This window comes from Nothoprocta perdicaria, unplaced genomic scaffold (genome assembly GCF_003342845.1).
Source record: "Nothoprocta perdicaria isolate Ctin4 unplaced genomic scaffold, notPer1 scaffold_243, whole genome shotgun sequence".
NCBI lineage: Eukaryota > Metazoa > Chordata > Aves > Tinamiformes > Tinamidae > Nothoprocta > Nothoprocta perdicaria.
Window position 1 is genome coordinate 681,888 of NW_020455470.1, and position 25,358 is coordinate 707,245.

The 25,358-nt window shown below is 54.2% G+C and overlaps 1 protein-coding gene across 1 annotated transcript in view; it reads left to right on the top strand.

Moving 5' to 3' along the window:
- The window catches only part of ASTN1 (astrotactin 1), a 50,632-nt gene extending 27,561 nt beyond the window's left edge, over positions 1-23,071 (top strand). The window contains exons 9-23 of the mRNA XM_026039821.1: positions 785-859; positions 2,914-3,051; positions 3,949-4,099; positions 5,545-5,711; positions 6,113-6,307; positions 6,553-6,680; positions 9,012-9,116; positions 9,408-9,596; positions 14,541-14,809; positions 14,890-15,023; positions 15,482-15,633; positions 15,898-16,033; positions 16,443-16,543; positions 17,114-17,297; positions 22,087-23,071. Of these exons, the coding sequence (XP_025895606.1) occupies positions 785-859; positions 2,914-3,051; positions 3,949-4,099; positions 5,545-5,711; positions 6,113-6,307; positions 6,553-6,680; positions 9,012-9,116; positions 9,408-9,596; positions 14,541-14,809; positions 14,890-15,023; positions 15,482-15,633; positions 15,898-16,033; positions 16,443-16,543; positions 17,114-17,297; positions 22,087-22,321 (2,359 nt within the window). The 3' untranslated portion in view covers positions 22,322-23,071. The remainder of the gene's footprint in view (positions 1-784; positions 860-2,913; positions 3,052-3,948; positions 4,100-5,544; positions 5,712-6,112; positions 6,308-6,552; positions 6,681-9,011; positions 9,117-9,407; positions 9,597-14,540; positions 14,810-14,889; positions 15,024-15,481; positions 15,634-15,897; positions 16,034-16,442; positions 16,544-17,113; positions 17,298-22,086) is intronic.
- The last annotated feature ends 2,287 nt before the right edge of the window (positions 23,072-25,358 follow it).

Sequence of the window (25,358 nt, forward strand, 5' to 3'; positions counted from 1 at the left end):
GCTCCGTGCAGTGCAGGGCAGAGCGAATGGAGATGGGACCTGTAAGCTCCCCAGCCGCCCACCTTGCCCCAGACTCCCAAGTTGTCTTTTAGACCAGTTTGCAGAGGGCTGGGTATTTGTAAGTTGGAGCTCCCAGACCCGTTGGTACTTGAAGGTGTGTTGATATGAGAGACTCTTGCTCCTTTAGTACCCTTGCTGGTGGGTATATGGACGTTGTTATGCAGCCTTCACTGAGACATTACAGCTCTACAGCTGCCCACTATTGCAAAGTGATGGAATATGTAAATAAACATCTGTTTCATACCGACCCCTAGGTGAAAATTCCCAATTTTGAGGCAAAAGGAAATTGGTGCTTTGGTTATTTTTTGATTAGCACCCTGTCCAGCAAAATGTGAGAGGTAAGGGGCATCAGCCGGTGGTGGGTGAGGTCCCGAAACCTGCAAGGCTTCTTTTTAAAGCCCTTGAAAAGGAACATTTGAGTCGCCTCTTGCTTTTCTTTTGACGCTTTTGATGGAGGTGACGCAAATCTCTCGAAGGGGCGCGGAGAGGGGGGGGTGGACGCGGCGCGCTCCGCTCCTGGGCGCCCGTGGCGGCCTGGAGAGGGTCACGCTGCCCCGCGCGGGCTGGGCTTCGGGGCCGTGGCGCTGCCCCAGTGCAGCCGGTCCGGCCGCGCTCTGCTCGCCCTGGGGCCACCTGCCCGCGCTTGGCGCTCGGGGCGTTTTTGGGCAGCGAGCAGCAGCGCCAGAGCGCTGGCCATGCAGTCGCCTTTGCTTTGTGCTTGCAGGCCCTGGCCGTACACCATATTCCAGCGCGGGTTCGACTTGGTGCTGGGAGAGCAGCCCTCGGATAAGATCTTCCGGTGAGTGTTGCTGCCGCGGCTCCTCCGGGCAGGGCTGCTGCAGCTCCCGCCTGCCTGTCGGCAGCTTGGTGCCTTCTGCTTGGGCTGCTGCTCTGTGCTGTGGCTTTCAGCTCTTCCCATTCCTCTAGCCGTGGGCTCTGCTGCCCCTCCGTTTGCAACCCACGGAGAGGGCCCTTTCCAAAGGGCGTGTTTTGGTCTCCATTTCCTAAGGGACAGACCTGGAACACAGTCCTTAGGTTTGCTGTGAGCTAGGTGGTAATCTCCTAGAAGGCAGCACGGAGCCAACATCAGCACTGGACCCGAAAGAGGGCAGCAGAGGGGCCCTTCTGAGTACCGTGGCCCACTGAGAAGGTTTCTTTTTTCTTGGCATCATGAGCATTTCAGGGAAAATGAGGCATTTTGAGCAGGTGAGGGACCCAGGCAGAGGCAGCAAGCACTCAGACTTGACCCTGAGCTTCTGCCCGGCTCTGCAGAGATACTGGCAGTGTCTGCACAGCCCTGCTGTTGCCTTCGCTTGAGCCTGGTCTCATCCATGGGCTGGAGCTGGCAAACACAGCCAAGAAATAAAGGCTTAGTGAAGTGGGAGTCTCCGGCTAGGTGGCTGTTTGCAAAGGGCTCCCGTGGTTGGTAGGAGAAGCTGCCTTGGCTTAGAGAGGTTTAAACAAGATAAGGAGCTGTAGTGACCGATCTGTATTGCTGCAGGTTAGAAATAGCTCTCCAAGGTGTGACTTTGATTCAGCAGGACGTGGGAACTTACAGATGGTGCACAGGGATCTCGTGAAACCCCTCAGTGCTCTCTTTTCCACGTCTGTGGAAGGGCCTTCAAGGCGCCTTCCTGTTCTCTCAGCCATGTGAGATATTCTTCACCACCCATGAGCCCCTCAATAGCCTCCCTGTAAGCCAGCAGGTTGCAGCTAAAGGCAATGTGCCTGTGGGCAACCAGATTAGCACAATTCAGGGCTGCTTTCACAGGGCTTGGAAGGAGAACTGAGCATTGCCCAGTGCCCTGGTTTTGGAGTGAGGAGAGGTGTAGCCTCCAAGGAGGCTTCTGAGAAGCCCTGGCACTGCAGCTCTTGCAGGAGGGCGCAGGAGGCTGCTTGGCTTGAGCCAGGGACGCTGGGAGGACCCGGGTGGTTGCACGTGGCCGTGCTGTGCCACCTCCAAAGGCTGCCATGCACAGGCTGATCTGCTGCTGCCAACACGTCCTGCATGAGGTGATAGATTCACAGGCGCTGGTTCCTCCTATCCCTCCTCCATGAGAGCTGGAGCTTTAAGCTTCAAAGCAGGAAGATACCTATGGGAAGAGGAAATGTCTTGTTTTCTTTACTGATGCTTCTGTGGGTTGTACCTTTGGAAGAGCTGTGGTTCCTAGACATGTCCATGCTTGGTGTCCACACCTGTCCCTGCCATCAGTGTTAACAAAGCAAGGCATCCACTTCTCCAGTCTGCTCTCCTGCTAACTCTGCAGCACACATGGAAGGTCAGGAGACCTTCAGAAGGGTGAAATTAATGCCTGACTTGTCCCTCCTCCCTGCTTCTCCTCTTGCCCGCACTCCCTGTCGGCCTGGCTGATGGATGGCGGCTTCCCACGCTGGTCTCCTGTGAGCAGGGCTGGATTCTCCTGCAGGCTGGGACCGCTGTTGTGGCTGCTGTGCTCTTCATGTGGGGCACGCAGTGGAAATGGCCCTTACATCCCCCGGCCTCCCTGAGGCAGCTGCCAACCCCCTTTCTCCATTAAAGACGCCAAAGTTGGAAATACCCAAAGATGCCCACGTGAGAGGGTAAGCTTGCTCAGCCAGGAGCCAGCCGGCTGCCCCAGCCCGCTCGGTTTGCAGGATGGCAGTACTCGGGCGTGCATTGAGGTCACACACCCTCTGTGCCCATGAAAAACCAAAGTACCTGAGAAGTTACCCAAGGAGGGGAGCACATGCAGTGTTTGGGGTGAGCTATGAGATGTGTGGAGCGGGGAAGTTAGAAGACACCTGAGTATGGTTAGCTGCCCTGCCGTGCTTGGCATTCCCGTTGACAAGAGGCCTCTGTGCTCTGCCTGACAGGTTCACCTACACCCTGGGGGAAGGCATGTGGCTGCCGCTGAGCAAGAGCTTTGTCATCCCGCCCTCCGAGCTGGCCATCAACCCCTCTGCCAAGTGTAAGACTGACATGACGGTGATGGAGGACGCAGTGGAGGTCAGGTAGGTGCCATCTCAAGACAGAGTAGGTTGGAGATAAGAGCACTCCAGAGACCATGTAAAATCATCAGGGAGGGCTTGATGTTGGAGGACTCATAGCCTTGGCAAAGCTCTGTGAAGTTGCTGCTGTTTGACAGAGCTCTTTGGAGGCTTGAGTGGCCATGTGTGCTGTGCTTCACCAAGCACTTCTCACAGCTGTGCATCAACCCCAAAGTGCCCCAGCAACACAGCAAGAAGGCTGCAGAGTGGCAAAACGCCACACTTGATGGTGAATTTAATCCCAGTGTAGCAGGTACTGAACAATGTTCTGGCAAGGATGCCCGCACTACCTCCCAGCCGTGTGCCTGGGCCAAGACAACCGACCCAAAGCACCTGGGAACTGGTAACCGTTGACTCAGCCCGTGGCCCCACATTTCACAGGCCACCAGCAGAATGTCCACCAACACCTGCCCCGCATGGGCTCTGCTGCTCAGAGCCTTCTAAAGCTGACCCCTCAGAGGAACCTCTCCTTATCTCAGTAGATACAGCACCACTCATCTCCGTAGATACAGCATCACTCTAAAAGCTTGATGAGTGCTCAGTTCATAGCTCGTTATCAGCTTGGAGAAAAGCGGGGACATGGAAAACGCATGTGGTGGCTGCGCTTGTGTGTGCAATTGCTCCCCGTGGTGAGCAGCTGGGTGGTGGTGCGAGCAGGTCTCACTCCAGCTTGTCGGGTTAGCACCAGAAGGAAAAGGGCTGCCCGTGTGGTGTCAGCGGAGGTGCCAAGCTGCGTGTGAATGCATGTGCGAACGTGTGGTGCTGGGTGGGTGTGCTCTCATTAGCACTTTCTAATTCTGGTTAAACACAAGTGCTCTTGGAGCCGAAGCGCTGGGTGTGACTGTCTCCTCCTTGTCGCAGGGAAGAGCTGATGACCTCCTCCTCATTTGATAGCCTGGAGGTTCTCCTTGATTCCTTCGGCCCTGTTCGTGACTGCTCCAGGGACAACGGGGGCTGCAGCAAAAACTTCCGCTGCATCTCGGACCGCAAGCTGGACTCAACGGGCTGCGTGGTGGGTACCCCATGCTGGGATCCCCAGCACCCCTGCCTTCTTCCTGAGGCCTTGCCAGAGATTTCCAGGGCTGGAGACCAGGGAGGAGCAAGTCACTCCAGTGCTTAACATGACAGGGTTGGAAATCCTGTCCTAGGGGACAAATATGAGACTTTTGTTCTCTGTTAAGTCCCAGCGGTGTGGTACAGAGATGGCTGCAGCTCTTGGAGGGGATGGGTAGGGACAGGACTCCTGATGCTGGGGGAGATGCTGCATGAGGGAGCTGGAATATGGAGCCCAGAAAGGAAAGAAAATGCCCTGGAAAAGCGGAGGGAGAGCAGGAGGGGAAAGATAGGGGTAGTAGCAGATGAGAGAGTGCCCTAGTGGTCAACTGTCCAGCTGCAGGATCTGGTGGGAGGACATTGCTGGACATTGCTCTGCAGGGCCGAGGGATGGTGCTGAGAAGGTCTGGTGGTTGTGGTCCCCTTCCTCCGTGGAGGTCAGTGTGTTTGAGGGCGGCCTGGAGGATGTGATGGGTGTTGTATGGCTCAGCCTGTGACCCTGCATCTCCACGTGGATCTGCCACATTAGTGGCAAGGGGATGAGACAGCCCCGCTTCCTTCCTCTCTTCGCATTGCCTTGGGCATCCTGTTTTGAGGCTGTGTTTGTACCAGGAGATGTTTTCTGCTTGGGCAGCTGCAGCATCTCCTGCCTCCCTGCCCTTGGTGCACACATGCTGCTGCTGCCAAGGGGAGCGAGAGCAGCCCATCTGCTCCAGCAGCTCTCCGGGAAGTGCCTCGTTGCTCACGCGCCTCTCCGGCAGCACCGCAGCTGCCGGGCTGCGCGGGGCGGCGTTTGCCCCCGGACAGATGCGCTAGCGGGGCCGGGGGCGGCCGATCGGGCTCCCCCGGGCGCTGCTGCCAGCAGCGGCTTTCGTTTCTGCATCGAGAGCGTGGACGGGAACATGAGCATGTCCGCGTGCTGCTGGAGGCGCTGCTCGGAACTGCCCATGGAGAGGGCCTGCCCCGGTGCGAGGGCGTCGGGTCCAGCCCGTGCCAGCTCCCTGCCCGCGCGCGCTGGCATCGCGCGGCGTCCTGTGCACCCGCCTGCACCGCAGTCCCTGTAGAGCCCCGAGGTCAGCAAGGTGTGCGGTACATTGCTCCGTAGGCTTGGAAAGCAGCCCCTCTGCCCAGGTGTTTGGACGCCTCTTCCCCCGTGTCCAGATGTGCACATGGCTGAGCAGCTGGGACACTCCCGTGCACGGGTCCATGCTGTGGTAGACGGGTTCCTTTCTGTAAGGGTGATGCCACCTTCCTGAACGGCAGCCGTGGGAGCTCGCTGCAGATTCCTGACTACTTGCTAACCACCAAGCATACCTCATCTTTCACCCCCTTTCCCCGTCGCCCCCTTTCTTCAAGGGCTTTCTCCTTTCTCCTGGGCTCACTTCTTGCTCCCCTCTCCACCAGTGCCCAACGGGACTGAGCCCCATGAAAGACGGCACGGGTTGCTACGACCGCCACGTCGGCGTGGACTGCTCGGACGGCTTCAACGGAGGCTGCGAGCAGCTCTGTCTGCAGCAGATGGTCCCGCTGCCCGACGACCCTCTGCTCTACAACATCCTCATGTTCTGCGGGTGAGCAGTGCCGCGGGCGGCTGCCATAGCACACGGGTGCTCTGCAAGAGCTCAGGGTGCTCCGTCCTCTGCGGACAGGTACCTGGGAGTGGGAGGCCTCCCTCTGCAGCACATTGGCATTCCTTGCTCGAGGAGGGCAAACAGGTGCAGGTTTCTGAGCTTACACAACCAACTGTGCAATAAGATCATTACTTACCATCGGGATTTGTCATGCTGGAAGCTCTTCCCGAGCAAAATTCAAAGCATGCTGGCTCCAGCTCTGCCACATGCTGGACCCACCTCGGACCCAGACTCAGTGCCTTTTGCAGCCAGTGCTAGGAAGGCTCTGCTCCGAGCCTGGGTCTCTGGCGGGGTGGCTGGGCATTCCCAGCCTGACAGCAGGGCTCTCCCTGCCTTCCCAGGTGCATTGAGGACTACAAGCTGGGCATGGATGGGCGGTCATGTCAGCTCATCTCCGAGTCGTGCCCCGAGGGAGGAGACTGCGGGGAGCCCCGGGAGCTGCCCATGAACCAGACTCTCTTTGGGGAGGTCTTCTACGGCTACAATAACCACTCCAAGGAGGTGGCAGCGGGGCAGGTGCTCAAAGGGACGTTCAGGTAAGCAGGGATGTTGGGAGGTGACTGATCCAGAGCCATGAGATATATGCCTGGTCATTGGAGCTTCGCAGGACATCAGGTGGCTGCTAGGCAATTCTGTCTCTGTGGGTTTCAGTGAGGGTCTCTAAAGGAGATACCCAAGGGCAAGCTTGGTGCTACGCTGGGTTTTGGGGGTCAGATCAGAAGATCCCAGAGTGGTTGCTTTTCCTCCAATCCTTCAGTGAATTCCTTCATTGAATTTTCAGGCAGAACAACTTTGCCCGTGGCCTGGAGCAGCAGCTGCCGGACGGGCTGGTGGTGGCCACGGTGCCGCTGGAGAACCAGTGCCAAGAAGAGCTCTCGGAGCCCACACCGGACCCCGAGTTCCTCACCGGTGAGCGAATCCCCTGGCCCTGCTACTTCAGCCTTCATCCCTTGCCGAGGATGCATTCCCACGCACTTTGAAAACTCAGGCCAGGTTCCTGTCTGATTTATCTGTCTTTAGCCTCTCTCTTACCTGTAGTGACAGCTCTAACAGGAAGGCATTATATTTCCCACAAAGTTGTTTTTGGCTGACTGCAAATGGAGGGAGTCTGTAAGGCTGCCTGGATGGGCCTGTCTTGTGCCAGGTTGTCCATTTGCGGGAAAGAGGAGGAGAGACTGAGTGAGGAAGAGCTATGAGTTAATTGTGTGTCATAAAAGCTCGAGTATCCAATGATGTTTATAAAAAGGCTTTTATTTATTCAAGGCATTAAAAAAAAAAATTTAAATGCCTTTCTTTTGATTCCCAAGTGAGTGTCTCTTCGCCATTGTAACCAAGTGTTTGAAACTAAAGCAAAATATTCTGGTGACCCATGAGAGCCTTGCAGGCCATCGCCAATGAGGCTCATGGCTTTCTAGACAACCTGAAATGATCTATCTTTTTCCCACCAAGTTGCCAGCTCCCCCAGAAAGCCTTTTTCCCCCTGGTGCTTGTTTCCAAGACTTGCCTGCTGGTTGCAGCAGCTGAGGCCAGCAGGCAGCTCTATGGCGTTTAAATAGCTGGCATGGGTATGGAGGTGTTTTGTAAGATCTCCATAGGGTGATGTTGTCCCAGACCTTGCGCCTCGCCCGCTGCATTCCTGCTCGGGATACACGATGCTGTTTCTCCTGCCTCCTGGGCATGGGCACCTCCTGGGTTCGCTCCTTCCACACCGGTGCTGGGGACGCCGGGTCCGGAGCGTGCTGAGTCTGGAGGGCGAGCCCATCTCCAGGAGGCTCTGCTTTCCCTCCCCACAGCTGCTGCCGTGCTTGCACACACGTTATGAAGGCGATGCTGTCACGGTCTCAGCGTTGTGCAAGGGTCGGTGGGACCGGAGCTTTGCTGGCAATTATGTCGACGAGGCAGAAGCCGGCAAATTACTCCATTCATTTCCCCCTGCTCTGCTGGCTGTTCGTGTCTGATTAAGGAAAATAAAAAGAAAGAGAAGTAAAATCTCTGCTTGTCAGTAAGCAGATCTGGATGTTGCTCTGAATACACGAGAGGCAGAGCTGCTGAGTAAGGAAGGGCTGCTTTTGCATAAACACTTTGCAGGGCAGAGCAGCACTCTAAAGCTGTTGGGAGCAGCTGGCACCTATGGAAGAGGCACTGCAAGGTGCAACACCTTATCCCCCACCTTCATTCCTCCTTATGGAGGACGTGCACCGCGTTGTGCTCCCGAATGCTGGGGCTTGTTCGGAGGGGCAGGGCTAAATTTCCCCCCAGGAGCTTTTCCAGGCCTCTTCACCTTATATTTCTCCCGGTGGCGATGTGCAATTGCCAGTGAATGGGGTCTCTGCCTGGAGAAGATGATAGTTGCCCTGGTTGATGCGAGGGTGCATGCTGGGGCTGGCACATCCTCCAGCTTTCCCCTTCTCCCCACTCCTGGCCTTGCCCTGTCCCTTTGCTTCCATCCCACTGGCCACTGTGGCCCGCACTGCGACTGCCCCACTTATCACCGGCGTCCCAACCCACACCCAGCCCCTTTGCAAAGGTCTTCTGGCCTTGTGCAGCCCCGGCGTGAGCTTTGCACAGGCTTTTGGAAGCCCCCAGTTTCCCTGGTGTGGCTTGTGTTGCTTCAGTGCCAGCCACTGCTTCCTCCTTAGCCATGTCCAGGCATGGGGGACGTGGCTGTCCCCACAGCACTGCCACCAGCAGCACACAGAGACCAGCTCAGCTGGCCATACACTGATGAACAGCTCATTAAAAAAGTGCCATGCTCATTAGCAAAATAATTAACACACCTGGGCATGTCTTGGGACTGGCGTCTGGGAAGGAAGCAGGAGGCAATGGAGGAAGGCAGCTCATTAGCTTCAGAAGCAGAGCCTGGGACTGTGAGAAGAAAGGAGCCTCAACGCTTTCCTTTAAAGCTCTGATTTTAATTGCTGGGGAGCAGCTGACCCCCAGCCCTGCTCCAGATACGTCACCACCTTCCCCCATGGGTGTACACACACACACACACACACACACACACACACACACACACACACACACGGGCATTTACTCTTGTTCCTACCCAACCGGCTGCTTGCTTCACCTAAGGTGAGGTGGATCTGGAGGCTTCCAGGAGATGGAGAGGGTGCAGGTGGAATGCCCCTGCATGGATTGAGGGCAGCTGTGGGCCAGAGCATGGAGGAGACTCACTGTGGGTGCAGTCCTGGCCTGGGCACCGCTGGTGCTGAAGCTGTGGTGTCGTGTCTCTGGCAGGGATGGTGAACTTCAGTGAGGTGTCCGGGTACCCGCTCCTGCAGCACTGGAAGGTGCAGTCCGTCATGTACCATGTCCGGCTCAACCAGCTGACCATCTCCCAGGGTAAGGGGGCAGGCTGTAGCTCATGGGGGTAGTTACACCCGTGGGGCAATTTGGATGCATTGAGGCATTGCGCTGCTGAGGTGCTGCTCTGGCTGCTTGGGAAAGGAAAGGCAGCATTGTCCCCGCTTCCACACGCTGAGGAAATACAGGGAAGAGGAAACGCAGCCTTATGATGGCAAAGGGCTAGCTCAGAGGTTGGCTCCGTGCCGCAAGTGAGGGCTGTGTGGGGTGGGAAGAGCTGGGGCTGGCGCTCCCCAGGGATTTGAGCATTTCAGCCTGTCTCCTATGCAGCTTTCAGCAATGCACTCCACTCCCTGGATGGAGCCACCTCCCGTGGAGATTTCGTGGCTCTGCTGGAGCAGTTTGGCAACCACTACATCCAGGAGGCGATGTACGGCTTCGAGGAGTCCTGCTCCATCTGGTATCCCAACAGGCAGGTCCAGCGGCAGCTCTGGCTGGAGTACGAGGACATCAGCAAAGGTAGGAGCCCATCTCCAGGAAGGTCCCCTGCTGCGCAGCCGCCTCCTTCCTGGCCCGTAGCCCTGCGGGTGCCTGGAACCCAAGGTGGGTTGGCGCTGGGCTCTGCTGCCCTTGGCACAACAGGGACAGTGCCCAGCACAACGGCTGCTTCTCTCTTCCTTCTTGCTTATTCCCTGCTCTCATGCCCTTTGAAGTGCTTGAAGGACTCCCACGGGCTGCAGGAGGCATCAGCCCAGGCCACAAGTGCCCCCATCCCCAGAGAGATGAAAAAGGAATGCTTTAATCCCACCAAGCCACCCTGTCTGATTCTGGATTTAACTGTTATTTGTTTTTAATCCTGTTCCTTCCTTTCTTTTGTCTCTTCCGTATCTGTTCTACTCCACTTGTGTCCTGGGGCCCGGCTTCTTTTCCCCCCGTCACGTGTTTTTTTCTCTCGGGTTGTCAGGGCTTTACTGTCAGTGTCTTGAAACCAGTTACGCGGTCAGGACAGCTCAAGGAAGCAGGGAGCTGGGCAGGAGCCAGGCACTTGCTTTGTTCTGCCTGTTGCAAGCCAGCCAGGGATGCTGGCAGATCCTGCTGCTGAGCCGAGACTGACTTTGATGTTGATAAGCGAGTGTTTGAAAGGTGCTTTGGAAATAATGCACAACACTTGGAATGCTTTGGAAATAATGCACAAAACTTGGAAATCCCATTGAGTGACCGGGCTGAGCACTTTGCAGGTTGGTGGTGGCCTGTGAGGGGCTTGGACCAAGCTTCCCAAAGGTGGAAGAGCCGCACACCCTGTTATCCTTGGACATTGCTGGCGCCTTCCTCTTGCTTGGGCCTTTGGAGAGCAGATGGAAGATGTTCCGCTGCCTCCCCAGCCCAGCCCTGGCGCCTGCACCGGGGATGGGGGCCCTGGGCCGGCGCCGCGCCGCCCGCAGCCTGGAAGGGGTGAGCACGGAGCAGAGCGGTCGCCTGGCAGGGCCGGAGGTGGCTTTGGCTCCTGGTGTCCTGCCCAGGGTGTTTATGGCTGCGTGTGGCCGGGGAGCTGCCGCTTGCAGCTCAAAGGCACCGTGACCTCGTCGCCCGTTTTTGCTGTGATGCTCCGTAATGCTGGGTGTTGGCCTCTGAATATTGCACTGGCAGTGCTCCCCAGGCTGCAGAGACGCCTCTTTGCTCCCCGGGGCCGTCCTGTGGGAAGGGCTCTTTTCCAAGCCTCTGTTGGGCCCTGTGGGTCCAGCCCTCATGGAGCCTGGCCTTCTTCCCAAGCCCACCTGCAGGAGAATGAGCCCGCTGCGCTTCTGCTGTGGACTCTCTCCAGATGTACCATCCTTTGATTGTATTTACTTTTTTTTTTTTTTTCTCCTGCAATTTCCTCCTCTTTGATTTTCCTGCTTGGAGACTTTTCAGGTCTGGCAGTCTCTTTCCACCCACAATATCACATTTCGGTTTTACTCTGGCACCTGCCACTTTCCCTCCTTAGCTTTCTTGTTTGCAAAAGTCAGGAGCTGGTTATCGATTGAGAAATTGCAAGAGACAAATCATTCTTGGGCTTCTCTGCTTCCCCTCTGCACCTGCTAAGCAGCAATTCACAGCTAGCCCCAAATGATCCATTTCCAGCTCTATGGGGTAGCAAAGCAATGCTCTTGTGCCCTGTTTTTTGTTTAACAGCCTCGTTTTCTTTGCAGGAGTCTCGGAGAAAGGCTAACGCTGGCCTGCTTTGCTACAGACCTTGAAGCGGGAGATTCTCCTGCAAGGTGCAGGAGAGGGATCATCGCTTTAGTGCAGGCATCAGGTCGTCTTGCCCCTGCAGTAGCCCTCTCTGCCTCTGGGGAGAAAGCGAAGGGGGCACTGGAAGATGAGCAGATGTTCTCCTGGATGTTCTCCTGGGCTGCCTTATCTTCCCTCCCACACCGCTGGTTTGCCTAGTTCTCATCCCCGTTTGTCCTGTCGGGCTGGACGTTGCTCTCTCTGGCGCAAACGCCGGGGTGTTTCCTCCGCTTTGGCTCTCGGAGGAAAGCGCGGTCCCGCACGTCAAGGCTAGCAGGGTGTTTGCTGGCTCAGGGCTCAGAAAAGACAGGCAAATCCTGCCTGTCTGCGTGCCACGAAAAGCTGCAGTGCTTCGGAGAGGTCCCGCCAGGCAGCATCAATGCCCTTCCCGCTTCAGTGGCCGGGATTGCCAGCTCCTTGCTCCGAGTGAGGCGCGAGGCAACGTGCCAGCCAGGGGCTTCGCCAGCCCCCAGCTTGCCCGCTCCCTTGGCCAAGGACTTGCCTTCCCCAACACGTTCCTGGGCCCTCTGTCAGCTGGCACTGATACAGCAAAATAAGAGGGAAAATGGTGTTTGCTGGATGGCAGCCTTGATCCCCGGAGGCCTAAACTCCATCTTTCCCCCCTAGCTGATCCTGGGCTTAACTTCTGCAGGTGCTCCTGGAGGGTTGTCTGTGCTCCCATCACCCCGCAGAGGGATTCTCCCATCTCCTGGAGCTCCCTGCTTTGTAATCGTGTCTCCTGCAGCCACCCACACATGGCTTTGGGGCTTAACAGCGGGAAAGAAGACTTCTTTAGTGACCAGTGCTAGAAAGGGCAAGTAGGAAACGTCCCACAGCCTCAGGGCGCAGTGAGGAAGGTCTTAGCTGCAGACCTGCCATGGCCCCACGGGAGAAGCACTTCTTCCTTCTCGGCATTCCCACGATGGTTCCACTGCTCCGTGCCTATCGTTCACGTGGGTGAACGTGGGTCTGGAACACTAACGGGGGCCGAGCGCTGTTCCCCTGCTCACGCCTCCCGCTCCGAGCTGTGCGGCCGGCTCTGCCGTGGCCCCCAGCATCACCACTGCTTGGAGGTCGGGGAAGCAGAGGCCCTGACCATCCTTCACCGCTGCAGAGCTTTGGCCGACGGCACCCGGGGCCGTTGGGGCAGGTGGGCAGCAGTGTGTGACGCCGCGGTGGCAGCTCCAGCAGCAGGCTCGTTTCCAGGGAATCTCTCTGCTGGCACAAGGTGTCCTGCAAAGGCTGCCTGTGATGAGACTTCCCATGGTGTTTTCTCTTTCAGTGACCATTTCCACAAGGACCTGCCTTGCCTTTCCGAAGGCTGCCCGCATTTAAGATAGAAGCTGAATCTTTTCTCCATAGTTGCTGTTTTTCTCCGTCCACAGCTGCGTGGGTGGAAGTGCCGCACTCAACCTGCAGTGAGGGGAGCAGTGGGCACCTCTACCTGCCCTGGACGGGAGAGGCCGGTGCAGGCTGGCCCTGTGTGGCCTCCCTGCTCCTTGATGTGAACCTGCCCTCAGGTCTCAGCTCCTCTTTCAGGGAGGGCTGCTCATTAGGCAGATAGTTTTGCAGGGCTTTTGAAACGATCCCAAACTTCCCTTGCTATAGCTGGGGGTCATGCTTTTTTTGAACACTTAGATACTTGCTAACCAGAGCATATGTTCTCATATGTTCTCCTGTTATCTTTTAATTGGTTTCTCTTCTAAAATTAATCCTGGCTGTTGGTGCTGGTGGCGGAGGCTGCCGCTGCTGAAGCGGCGTCTGCCAGCTTCACAGCTCTGCCTGCAGGCAGGGCCCTGGCAGTGTGCACCCCGGCACGGCCCGCCGGCCAGCCCTGCCTCTGCTGCCTTCTGGAAGAGATAGCCCAGGAGGGGCCCATGGACAGGGCTTGCTCCCGTGTGAGGTCTCTGACTCGAGGTTTTGCCTGTAAGTTGGAGGTCTGCAGTGGAGAGGTACTCATACCCGAGAAACTCTTGGTGGCATTGGGTCGGTGGGCTTGTGGCTACGGAGGCCATTCAGAGCACCTGGAGATGCTTGGAAATAAATACACTTTCGAAGTGCGTTCCTCTGCTGCCGCAGGTAGACAGCAGCTGCCAGAGTGCAGATTTGAGGTCTTTGTTTCTCTGGCTTATTCCTCCCACTCGCTGTGCTCGTGTAAACCCCTGCCTACGAATGCTTGTGGCTCCTGCTGGCTCTGCTTGCACAGATGAGTCTCTGAGACACAGAGAAAGGCAGTGGGTAGCGGGGGAGCTGGCTGATGAGAGGGTCCTCTGGCTTTTCTGGCTCCATTCCGCGGGGATTTGTTCAAAGCAGGAGTGGCAGTAGATGCTGTGCGCAATGGGCTTGCGTTTCAGAGCAGCCCCAGCCACCCTGGGAAGCCGTGGCTGCCCACAGGCAGGCCACTGGCACAGTGCATCTGGTAATGCATAATTATTAATGTATAGTTATGCTTATGTATTTTTTATTTTTATTATGGAGACAGCATTTGTAAAACTGGGAAACTCGCCTTATCCCATTGGCAACCAGTAAAGAGCCAAGCAGTACCATCTAGATGGGTCAGAAAGCAGCTGGGTCGCTCAGTAAGGGAGATGCTCCTTCCTTAAACCCCGAATAGCTCACGATCAGGGTCATCGTCGTCATCTCCAATCCAGAAGGGGCAGGAGGGATCATTTGCAGGCATGAGGGGCAGAGGGCTCCTGTGCCAAGGCTGGTGAGAAGGAGCGCTGTCACCAAAGAGTTTTGGCAGAGGGTTTTGGTGGAGGGCTTCAGTGTAGGGCATGGAGGACGGAGCCCAGGCGAGGGCTCTGTGAGCCTGTAGCTGCGAGAAGGAGGCTCCCTCTCGTGGGAACTGGAGCTGGTGCAAGGACAGCTTCTTGGAGGTCTTTTCCTACCATAATGATTCTGTGATTCTGTGACAGTCTGACCACCTACACGCTCAGCATTGGGCAGAGCAGCTGGAAGAGGTCCGTGCCTGGGGAAAATGAGGCACAGGGAGACAGAGCTACTTGCAATGGCAGCGTCCAAGTGTTAGACCTGTCAGGATTTTCTTTCTGCAGAGCAAGGAGGGTTCTGGGCGCCGTTGCCCTGAAGCCTGCTCTCCTGGGAGCAAGGCAGGCCAGTAGCCCCACAGCGTCACCTAACTGTTAGCTCAGGGTCCGTGCTTATGCTGCTTATGCTTTGCCCATTCCCCAGGCAACTCGCCATCGGATGAGTCGGAGGAGCGGGAGCGAGACCCCAAGGTGCTCACCTTCCCGGAGTACATCGCCAGCCTCTCCGAGTCGGGCACCAAGCGCATGGCAGCCGGCGTGCGGATGGAGTGCCAGAGCAGAGGGCGCTGCCCCCCGTCCTGCCCGCTCTGCCACGTCACCTCTGGCCCCGACGCACCCACTGAGCCCATCCTGCTCGAGGTCACCAAGGCAGCGCCCATCTACGAGCTGGTCACCAACAACCAGACCCAGCGGGTGAGGAGCCGTGTGTGCAGTGGTGGCAGCGGGGTAGGGGCCTGCCCCGCCGGCACTGACCACCTTTTCCTCTCGCCCAGCTCTTGCAGGAGGCCACCATGAGCTCGCTGTGGTGCTCGGGCAGCGGGGATGTCATTGAGGACTGGTGCCGGTGTGACTCGAGTGCCTTTGGGGCCGACGGGCTGCCCACCTGCGCGCCTCTCCCGCACCCCACGTAGGTTGCGGGCTGTGCCGGCTGGGTGCGCTGGCTCCTGGAGGAGGTGGCCATGGCAGGGCCTTCCCCAGCACCCTGGCCACGGGATGGAACCGTCCCCAGCAGCATGGTGGCCCAGCGTGGTGGGGGCCAGCAAGGGGGACCTCGATGGGAGGCAGAGGGTGCAGAGATGTGGCATCTTTTCTAGGTGAAGCTGTGTGTTGAGGAACATTTGTTGGATGTCTTTTGGTAGAGCAAACCCAGGGAAGGAGCCCCGGGGACACTGAGGGACCAGATACCTCCATAACCAGGAAGCATAGGCGAAAGGGATTCACTTCTGCCCTTGCTTCCTCTGCTCTCGCGGTTTACAGCTTCACCTCATTTCTGAAAGGAGGCCATAAACACGGGTTGGGCGGGCAGGAGGGCATCTAGCAGCCCTTTCCCTCCCGAGATGCTGACCAGCTGCCATTGCCTCCCAGCCTGCGTCTGTCCACTGTGCACGAGCCCAGCAGCACCCTGGTAGTGCTGGAGTGGGAGCACTCGGAGCCGCCCATTGGGGTGCAGATCGTTGACTACCTCCTCCGCCAGGAGAAAGTCACTGACAGGATGGACCACTCCAAGGTGGAGACTGGTAAGGGGGGTCTCCCAGCCAGCCAGCAGCACCCGGATCTCCCTGGGGTGGGTGGGATGGGTGCTTGCTGCTCCCTCATTGCCTCCCAGTTGCCCCATGTCCCAGCTGAGACAGCTCCCTGTCCGCACGGTCAGCAGCTGAGGCGGACACGGCCCTTCCCGCCCAGCTCCCAGGCTCCGAGCCTTTCCTGGGCAGCTCCTCTTGGCCGCGGGGGATGACATGGCTGGGTGCTCACCAGTGCTGCATCCTCCCCTCTCTCCCTAGAGACGGTGCTGAGCTTTGTGGACGACATCATCTCCGGGGCCAAGTCGCCGTGCGCGATGCCGGCCCAGGTGCCCGACAGGCTGTCCTCCACCATCTCCCTCATCGTTCGCTGCCTGGAGCCCGACACCACTTACATGTGAGTTGTCCTTCGCTGCTCCCTCTTGCCCGCTGCAGTGCCCTTGCTTCTGCTCGTAACCGTGAGCACAGTGCTGATGTTTCCATTTGGCACCTGCTAATATTATCGCTCATGTTCATTCGTTCTTGCCTTTGCAACGTCCTGCTCTCAGGTGAGCCTCACCCCGCTCTGCATGCAAGTGCGCTGCCCGCCAGCCCTCCCCCAGCACTGCGAGGGGAGAAGCTGGGACCACTGGGCTGTGCACCAGCTCAGGGGGCTGTTTTGTGCTTCCAGAGGTGCTTGCAAGGTGGACAAGAACAATTTGTGCAGAGTGCTGCATGTAGGGACAGCTGTCCAGCACAAGATGGGAATGCAAGGGCTCAGGAACCCTTGCTCTGCCCACATCTTCACTGCTTTCCATCTCTACCAGGTTCACGCTGTGGGGAGTTGATAACACAGGGAGACGCTCCAGGTCCAGTGATGTGACGGTCAAGACCCCCTGCCCTGTGGTAGATGATGTGAAAGCTCAAGGTGAGCTGGAAGGAGCTGCCTGCACATGCAGTCGCTCTGACCCTCGTGGGCAGAACTGCCTCACATTGATGGAGAGTGCTAGGAAGTAGCTTTGTTGATGGACATGGAGCCCTGATTGGGATTCTAACGTGGGTTGGAAAGGCCTTGCATGGAGCTCAGGACTAGCTTGAATCTGTGTTCCCATATCTTGTTGCAGGACCTCCCTACCTGCCCTCTCCACACTCCCAAGGCCATATGCCCCCAACTTGGGTGGTGCTTGGGATCTGCAATATGGATGTCTCCCTCCCAGCACATCTGAAGTCACATTTTGTGCCCCAGCTGCAAGACCTCCTTCACCTGAGATGGCCTCGGGAGCTTCATGGGTGCTGAGGGCTGGGCTGGAGGGCACCAGGGGCACATGCTTGTTGGTATCATGTGAATTATATCTTGGGGTGAGAAAGCTTAGTTCTGGTAAAAGCAACAGAAGATTTGTCTTTTGGGTTTCTAAAGCTGGGCCCTGTCCCATTGTATTATTTTGTCTATTCCTTTTCCACATACTCCTGTGAGTATCTCCTTTGTCCTTCTGTCCAGAAATAGCAGACAAGATCTACAACCTCTTCAATGGCTATACCAGTGGCAAAGAGCAGCAAACAGCCTACAACACCCTGTTGGATCTAGGTTCTCCCAGCCTGCACCGTGTCCTCTACCACTACAACCAGCACTATGAGAGTTTTGGGGAGTTCACTTGGCGCTGTGAAGACGAACTGGGACCCAGGTATGCTCAGGAACTGGTTTTTCTAGCCAGACAGACCTGTTAACCTGTGAATTTGTCTATTGCTTAGAGTCTCACAGTGTGCTCTCCGTACAGTCCCAAGCTGTGCGGTGATTGGGATCCAGCCAATCTCTTACCTTTGATGGATTATAGAAACTAAACAAGGTGCAAGATGATGGAGTGCTGTCAACCCATAATCTTTTGCCATCCCTCTGTCCCTGCTTTGTCTCTGGAGTTTGGCCTGCTCTTTCCATGCCTTGCAGAAAAGGAAGGGGCCAGGGAAGGGACTCTGTTTTTCTTTCAGTAGCTGCTGCCTCAGGCAAAAAGGCAGAAAGTCTTGGAAAAATAAATGGTTCACCTGTGTGTAATGGAGGTTGTTCCAGGGAAGAAGGGAAGGGAATGTGGCTGCATAGAGGGACCATTGGGCATGGATTGAGAGATGAAGAAACAAGGAGGTGGTTGTGTCTTCAAGCCTGCTGGAGAAGGTGACAAAGAGAAGCTTGGCTGTGGAAGATGATGGATAAAATTGGGCATGTAAACATATGCACAAGTGCTGAGACATGCCAAAGTCAAACTTAGCTCTCTCTTTTTTTTTTTTTTTTTTCTGCCTTTGGTTCAAATTGAATTCAGATCTGTGTCCTGAATTTGTGGTCCAGGGCAGGCAAGTGGATTGATATTAGCTCTGAATTACTTGTGTGTTGCTGCCTTTCTATCTCTTCCTCTGGTCTTGTAGGGTGATCCCATGGATAGAAGTGTTTTCTGTGCCTGGGCAACCGTGAAGTGCCATGGCAGATTCTCGGGGAGGTTGCTCCATGTCCTTCCTGGGTGAGACAGTTCTGGCCCTCCTAGGAGGGCACCACGTCCTCTCCCCAGGAGCTCCTGCAGGCCCTTGTGGGACCTTCTGGCTGAAGGGATCCTCACCTCATGCCCAGTGATCACGGCAGCAGTCAATTTGTTTACTTCTCTGCAAGTCCTTTGGTATGTGGATTTGTCTGGGTGGTTTTTCAGCAACATGGATATTCCCACACAGATTAGGTAGCAGGATTGGCAGGTTGTGTGGACTGTAGTGGTGCTTAGCATCTAGCCTCCAAAGAACTAGAGCCTTGAGCTCATCAAGTAATCAAGATGACTTCAGATGCCTGTCGGTGACAGTTCTTACCTATTAGATGCCTGTTTGGCCCTTACCCCACATGCCATATTTGCTTTTCCCAGCCTCACAGATAGTTGTCATCTAGTCCTGCTTCTCAGGGCTCTGCAAAGTGGTAACTAGGCGATCACTTGTGGGTTTCTAGCAGAATATAAGAGATCTTCTTTACCTTTTCTATCCTCAAATTCTCTGCTGGGACCTCTGAAAGGCTCAGCAAATAGCTGAGGTGTCTCTCTAGCAATATGTGGTCTCTTTTAGGTGACACTCCTAGTTCAGCATGGTGAGGAAGCCTCCAAGTGTACCTTAGCTCCCCAGGGCTCCTCAGAAGCCCTGCTTTGAGTCCTGGGCAAAGCTGGGATCTCTGCTGTTTTCCTTTGTTCCTACTTACAATCTAAGAAATCTAAACTCTTTGAGGCAGTGACTCAAAGCTCGGTGGAGACAACAGAGCATGTGGAGGTAGGTCCCTGGAGTCCGAGTCTTGCCATTGAAGGCTCAGGCTTCTCTTCTCGGAGTTACTTCTTTCCCATGACTGCTGAGTGAGACCAACAAGCTTGGACTAAGTCTCACCTTCATCTTGAGCCCAATTATTTCTCTTTGCACATGTGAACACACTGGTTTGCGCAGACCATCTGACCTCTGTTGTGATGGCTTGTATGAGGCATGGATAAACTTCTATCTGACTGGCTGAACTCATCATGCAGTTGACTGTTTTTGCCAAGGCCAAGCATGGCTTTCGCTGCTTGTTACACCATTCAGGAGACCAAACAGTGAGCAGAACATGGAGCGTAAGTTGCTTCTGCAGCACAGAGGTATGTTGGCACAGAAATGCCACTGAAATCCAGCTTTGAATTGCCTAAATGTTACCATTTGCTGCATGAATCTACGAGTGAGAGGGTTAATTCTACCCTCTGGAAATGTTGGAGCATTTCAGATGGGATGACGCAAGTTGCTGATGAAGTGTTTGCAGCTCGCTCTATTTGGAAAGAAACATTTAGGCAGCTGCAGTGGGGTCTGGTGATGACAAAACTTGGAAAGCAGACCTCCTGTTTGATCGTCTGCAAGGGCGAAGCATGCAGACTGGTGGTGACAGGACAAATCACTTGCAGATGACACTATTTAGCCAGCAGACAGAGTGTTTGTTTGACTGCTGCTGATGCTCCTTTCAAGTCTTGGATAGGGACCCACACTACTCCGACTTTACCATGCTAGTCCTCCTCCATGCTGCTATGTGGTGTCCCTGGCTCTGCTCAACTGTGGCTCGCTCATCTGCCTTCTCAGTGATGATAGCTGTTGGACTGAAGGAAGCAAGGAGGTAAGGTAACTTATTTGAGTTTATGGAAACATGTTGCTCCTTGCCGATGTAAGGAGAGCTGCAGAGAACCCCATAGTTTGTGTGAGGAGAAGGAATGGAGGAAAAGGCAAGTTATACCACAGCAGGTAACAAATGAAGATAGGGTTTGATCTGAAGTGTATTGGTTCCTAAGGGCTTTAGGCCAGCATCTGAACCGATGACACATACCCATGAACTGTGAAACCAGCACGAACACAGCCATGTGGTCTGCACAGCCTCCCTCCTTGCCTAACAGAAAATGTGATTTTTTTTTTCACTTTAGCACTGCGATTTGCGTCTCCACTGCCTGCTCTGTGCTGAGTGGATGCTGAGGTATAGCCACCAAAGGGATGTGTCTTCTTTTACCTGATAATGCCAACCCATAAATAGACCTTGAAGCTGACTAGGAAGCTTATCCCAGCTCTTGGGAAATGTAAATATTTTTCTGGGTTTCCAGGCCTTCCAGGTCAGGAAGATGTGTTGTTTGGATCCATTACCATCGTGTTTACTGTATTTCCCGTGATCACCTGAAGTGCTAGACAAGTTTAAAATGAGCATAGTGTGTTTTATTTGAATTAAGTGTTGTTCTTGATACCAACACGAGAAGTGCAGTCTCCAAGAGAAAAAAAAAAAAAAAGTGAAAGAAGAGGGCATAATTGAGGATATATTTGACCACAATAACCTAAGCTGTCCCAGTATCTCATCTAACAAGAGAGACCGTTAATTTAATACTTCCCCATTATGAGAACATGCCTGCACCAAGGCTGTGTTGCCATGGGGGTGCTACCAACCTCTCGTGCTAGAGATTCTGCATCTCTTCTCTGTCTGCCACTTGACCTTCTTTCCTAGTTCTTCTCAGCTGGTTTATGCAGTCAGGCTGTAGGCTGATTGACGAGGAGCCTTTACTGAAGGCAACTGCAAGGACGTGATTTTCCTTGTTTCGTTCTCTATAGTTGGAAGAAGCAAAATTTTAGGAAGAAAAGTGGGGCACTTTCCTGCATTACCTGCTGTCTCAGAACTTTTTAGGATCAAATTCCTATTGTACGCCTTCATGTGTTCCTTCTAGCTCTCATGCCCTCCTGTAAGGCGCTTTCCTGAATTTCCTGGAAGTATGTTACTGAACTTTATAAAGCGCACATCATGAGTCTCATGTATTGTACTTACAAGATTCATATTTTTCAGCATTCCTCCAGCCTTCCATACTGACCCCGTGAGTCAGATGTATACAGACCACAGGCATGATATTTTGAGTGTTTTTTTTTTTTTTTCTGTTCCCCTGAATTTCTTTCTCCGTCTTTCCCTTCTTTTGGTCAGTCCTGGGAAGGGATGTCCTTCTGTGACACTGCTTTTGTAGTCACTGCCTTGCTCGTCTTTGTGCGCCGCATGTTTGCACTCATCTCTTTGTGACATCTACATCTATCCCTTGTAGAGCACAATCTCAAGCTAGTCTACACTTAGTTGCACTCAGTGATGTCTTCACACAGTAGTGCTCAGGACTGTGCTTTTCGCCTCCCTCATGTCCCACTCAAGCTGCAGGATGTCCTGCCATTTGGTAGGTACCCACTGGCCCAGGACTTCGTGCCTGATGACTTCCTGTGCTTTTTATTGTTTGCTTTGTTTTGTTTTGTCTCCATTCCGCAGTTATAAGCACTGCTTTCTATACTGTTTGCTCCTGATTCTCCATCCTATTATGTGGGGTCTAATAGCTTCCGTGGTGACAGACGATGACATTTGAGACTGTTACGGGTCTAACAAGACTCATGTTACTATTTTTCCAAGGGATATAGAAGTTTTCACAGCTTCAGCTGTGATTCTCTATCTCTTCCTTAGCAAACCCGGTCTTGTTGCAGATACAGTGTGGGTTTCCAAGGTGGAAGAAGAAGGGGGGACAGAGCGGGGAAGCATAAAATGAATCTCAAGATAAGTGCAGCGGACACTGTAGTGTGGTGGTGGTGGTGGTGCCCCACACGTTGGTACGGTTAGCTTTGGTGGGCACTCAGACCTGCAATGCTGCTGCAGGGTCAGCACTTCCTCACCCCGGCTCCGCGGTCCCTCCTCATCCCTGTCGGATCGCCGTCCCTCAGGCAGCAGCTCCTCTCCGTTGTGTGGTTTGTGGCAGCTTCCCCACTCTCCTGCTGCCTGACTCTTACTCTCTCTGTTTTTTTCCCTCCAGGAGCTGTCACAGTGTCCTTAACCTTCTTTTGCTTTTCTCTCCTCATACGCTTTTTCTGTCCCTCCTGTCATCTCCCCATCATTGCTCCATCGCCGCCCCCTCTCCACCCCCTGGCCTCTCCCTTGGCCCACCCTCCCTGCAGGAAAGCAGGCCTCATTCTCTCCCAGCTCGGGGAGCTCAGCAGCTGGTGCCACGGCCTCCTGCAGGAGCCCAAGATCAGCCTCCAGCGCTCGTCGCTCAAGTTCCTCGCCTGCCGCTACAGCGAGATCAAGCCCTACGGGCTCAACTGGGCCGAGCTCAGCCGCGACCTCAAGAAGACGTGCGAAGAGCAAACACTAAGCGTCCTTTACAATGACTATGGTGACAAAGACTACTGAGGGTTGTACTCTTGCACTGGCCTTCCCAAAGGCGTCTGTGAGGGTTTTATATATGGACCTTCAGTGGCAGGGGGAGGGTGTCACAGGCATTTCTGGAGTCAAAAACGTGGACCAAGGGAGAGAAACCACTGCTCTGTGCAGGACTCAGTGTTAGAATCTTCTTCAACTTGGCCAAAAGCCTTTCTAGTTAGAAGTCTTGTGGGACCCAGTTTTCTTGGTTTGTTTTGTTCATTTTACCGAGAGGTTCCTCGAATTGCAGCAGTGGATGGAAACTGCAGAGAGAGCAGCCCGGGAGGGCAGAGCCCCGTCTCCGTGCTCAGTTCGCCCTCCTCTTCCCTATGGCAGCCAGCACTGAGGCTGGTGGATCACCACTTCCCAAAGAGACATGATGACAGAGCCAGGAAGGGGACCCGTCGCGAATGGTAGAGGCAGCAGCTCAATTAATTCAGGGCTGGAACAAGGGAGGCCGGGCATGCAGGTCAGATTGGAGTGCTGAAGGGTCATTTTTTTTTGCAATTGTGAAGCATGTGGTCTGGATGACAACCTAAGCAGCTGTGGTGCCATTGCAGGAAAGGGCTGGCCTGGTGCTGTCCGAGGGAGGAGAGCTGGGAACATTAGTGAGTACGTACCCTTTAGTTTGATCTTGTGCTGCAGAATTCTGTATCTGCTTGGAGGTGCAGAGTCCTCCAGGTCAAATGCAGCCTGACCTCAGAGGACCTGGGTCAGCTGGGCATCCCTGTTGACCTTCCCGAACCCTTTTTTCTTTTGGGACTGAATTCCTAGTATTTTATAACTTAAAAAATCCTATTTTATTTTATTTTATTTTATTTTATTTTATTTTATTTTATTTTATTTTATTTTATTTTATTTTATTTTATTTTATTTTATTTTATTTTATTTNTTATTTTATTTTATTTTATTTTATTTTATTTTATTTTATTTTATTTTATTTTATTTTATTTTATTTTATTTTATTTTATTTTATTTTATTTTATTCACACATCGTAATAAAGATTTCCTAGCAGTGACTGCTGTTCAGGAGAGCTCTGACAAGGACAAAAGAGCCTAGACAGCGTGTGCTGGGCTGTCTTCTGTAGTAGCTGCTCTTCATGGCATCGCCTCAGCTTTGTATAGCGAGAGGAGCCCATCATAGCACAGCCCCAAAGCGCTCATGCCGAATTTATATTCTCATGCGCTGCCTTCTTTGAACGCCACCGTCCTGCTCTTGTTGCACTCGTCAGAAGGTGCATCCTCACCCACGGCCATGCGGAATAGCTGCCTCCTGACCTGCCACGTGGCTCTGCCCCCGGAGAGCCTCTGGGAATCTTGCTTCTTGACAGCCTGAGGTCAAAGGATGGGAAAAGTGATTTCAGGATAGTTGCATCGGGGCAGAACAGCCTCTAAGAGAGGCTCTCACTGTGCAGGTCCAGGTGGTCTTTGAGACCTCAGGACTGAGAGCTTTCCTTTCAGATAGGTTGCATGGACGTTCTTGGTCTTGGTACCTGGAGGGGGGTGATGTAACGGGTGATGGTGGACTGGCTTATGGAGCTGCCACTTCCCAAATTTCAACTCCTATCTGCAGCTATCACTCATGAATCCTTTCTTAAACTGGGGAACGGAGGTGGTCCTGGGCACCGAGCTCAGTTAGGACAAACTGTGCTCCAAAACTCTGTTACCACAGGCAGTGTTGGAAGCAGCAAATGGCTTCAGTTTAGTTTCATTGTCTTGCTTTTGCTTGCATAGGTCTCTTTTGTAGAGGAGGCATCTTTGAACTTGTCAACTGTTCATCTTTGATGTAGACAAACCAGAAGCCCTACAGTGGGATTTTTTTATGAGGCCTCTTCGGAGCAAAATTTCCTTCTCATTTTTCAATCTTGGCAGGTGCAATCTTCAGCCTGTCTCTTATGATTTTCTGCCTCATTCTTCTTGCTGCCTGCCAAGGCCATGGCTCAGATATTTCCTTTGTGTTGGGGGTGAGGCTGTTGTGGTCCATAGTTGGTTGCTGCTAGCAGTGCTCCATCACAGTATTTGCACAACAGCAATTCGGCATGCGTGGAGAGTATCTTTCTGCTCATTACACAATAAAACAGTGCTTTGATCTTCCATTTCTCCTGGACAAACCTCTCACTTAGATGCACTGACCTTGACCAGGAAGCTGATGGACAGCCACTAGCTGATGGACAGCCACTAGCAGCCATTATTACCAGGCAGTCTGAATGGCACTTGTGTAGTGGATGTGTCTGGCAAGGATCCCTGGGCAAAGGCCTGCTCGTTGCGGGAGAGGAGTAAGTGAAACCTCCTGGATCCTTTTGGCCTCCTGTCACAATTGTTCCCTCCTTAAATCCCAGAGGATGGGATGCTGCAGTGTGAGGCTGAGGGCAGGAGCGGCACCGTCTCCGTGTGCTTCCCACCAGTGCTGATAGGAGAAGGACACACCTCTCCTGCCGCCCAGTTTCTGGGAGCTCCTCTGTTTGCTCGGCCTAGCTGACGTCCCAGCTGAGCGGGACGTGGGCGCTGCTCTCGGGGCCAGCAGTTCCCAGCTGGAGGGTCTCGAGACGTGTGGGTCAGCAGGGCTCAGAATCGCTCCTGGATGTGGTGCAGGTGTGAGTGGGCAAGTGCTCCCTGTGCAGCTGCTGCTCTGGTTTTCAGTCCCTGGGAATCTTGGAAGAGCTACTTCTGTTTATCCCCGTGCTTCTTCCAGCGGATGCCGAGACAGCTTTAACTTTCAGCGGGGCAGCCATCCAGGAATGGGCAAAGGGCACCTCTGCTCAAAGTCTTGGAAGAAGACTTGAATGAAGACTGCTCTGGCCCAGAAGCAACTTGGTTGCATACCAAATAATACCGCTTATGTGGCCTTTATATGAAATGCAGACTGTTTTCCTTTCGGTAGCAGACTCCTCTCTTTATGACTTACTAGGTGCAGCAGCGGCGATGGGAATGGTGCTGTCTGCCAGCCACTCCCTGTGAAAGCAGCCAAGAAAACCCTGCACGCTTCAGACACTCCACACATTCACACCTGTCTAGGTTACTTCTTAGT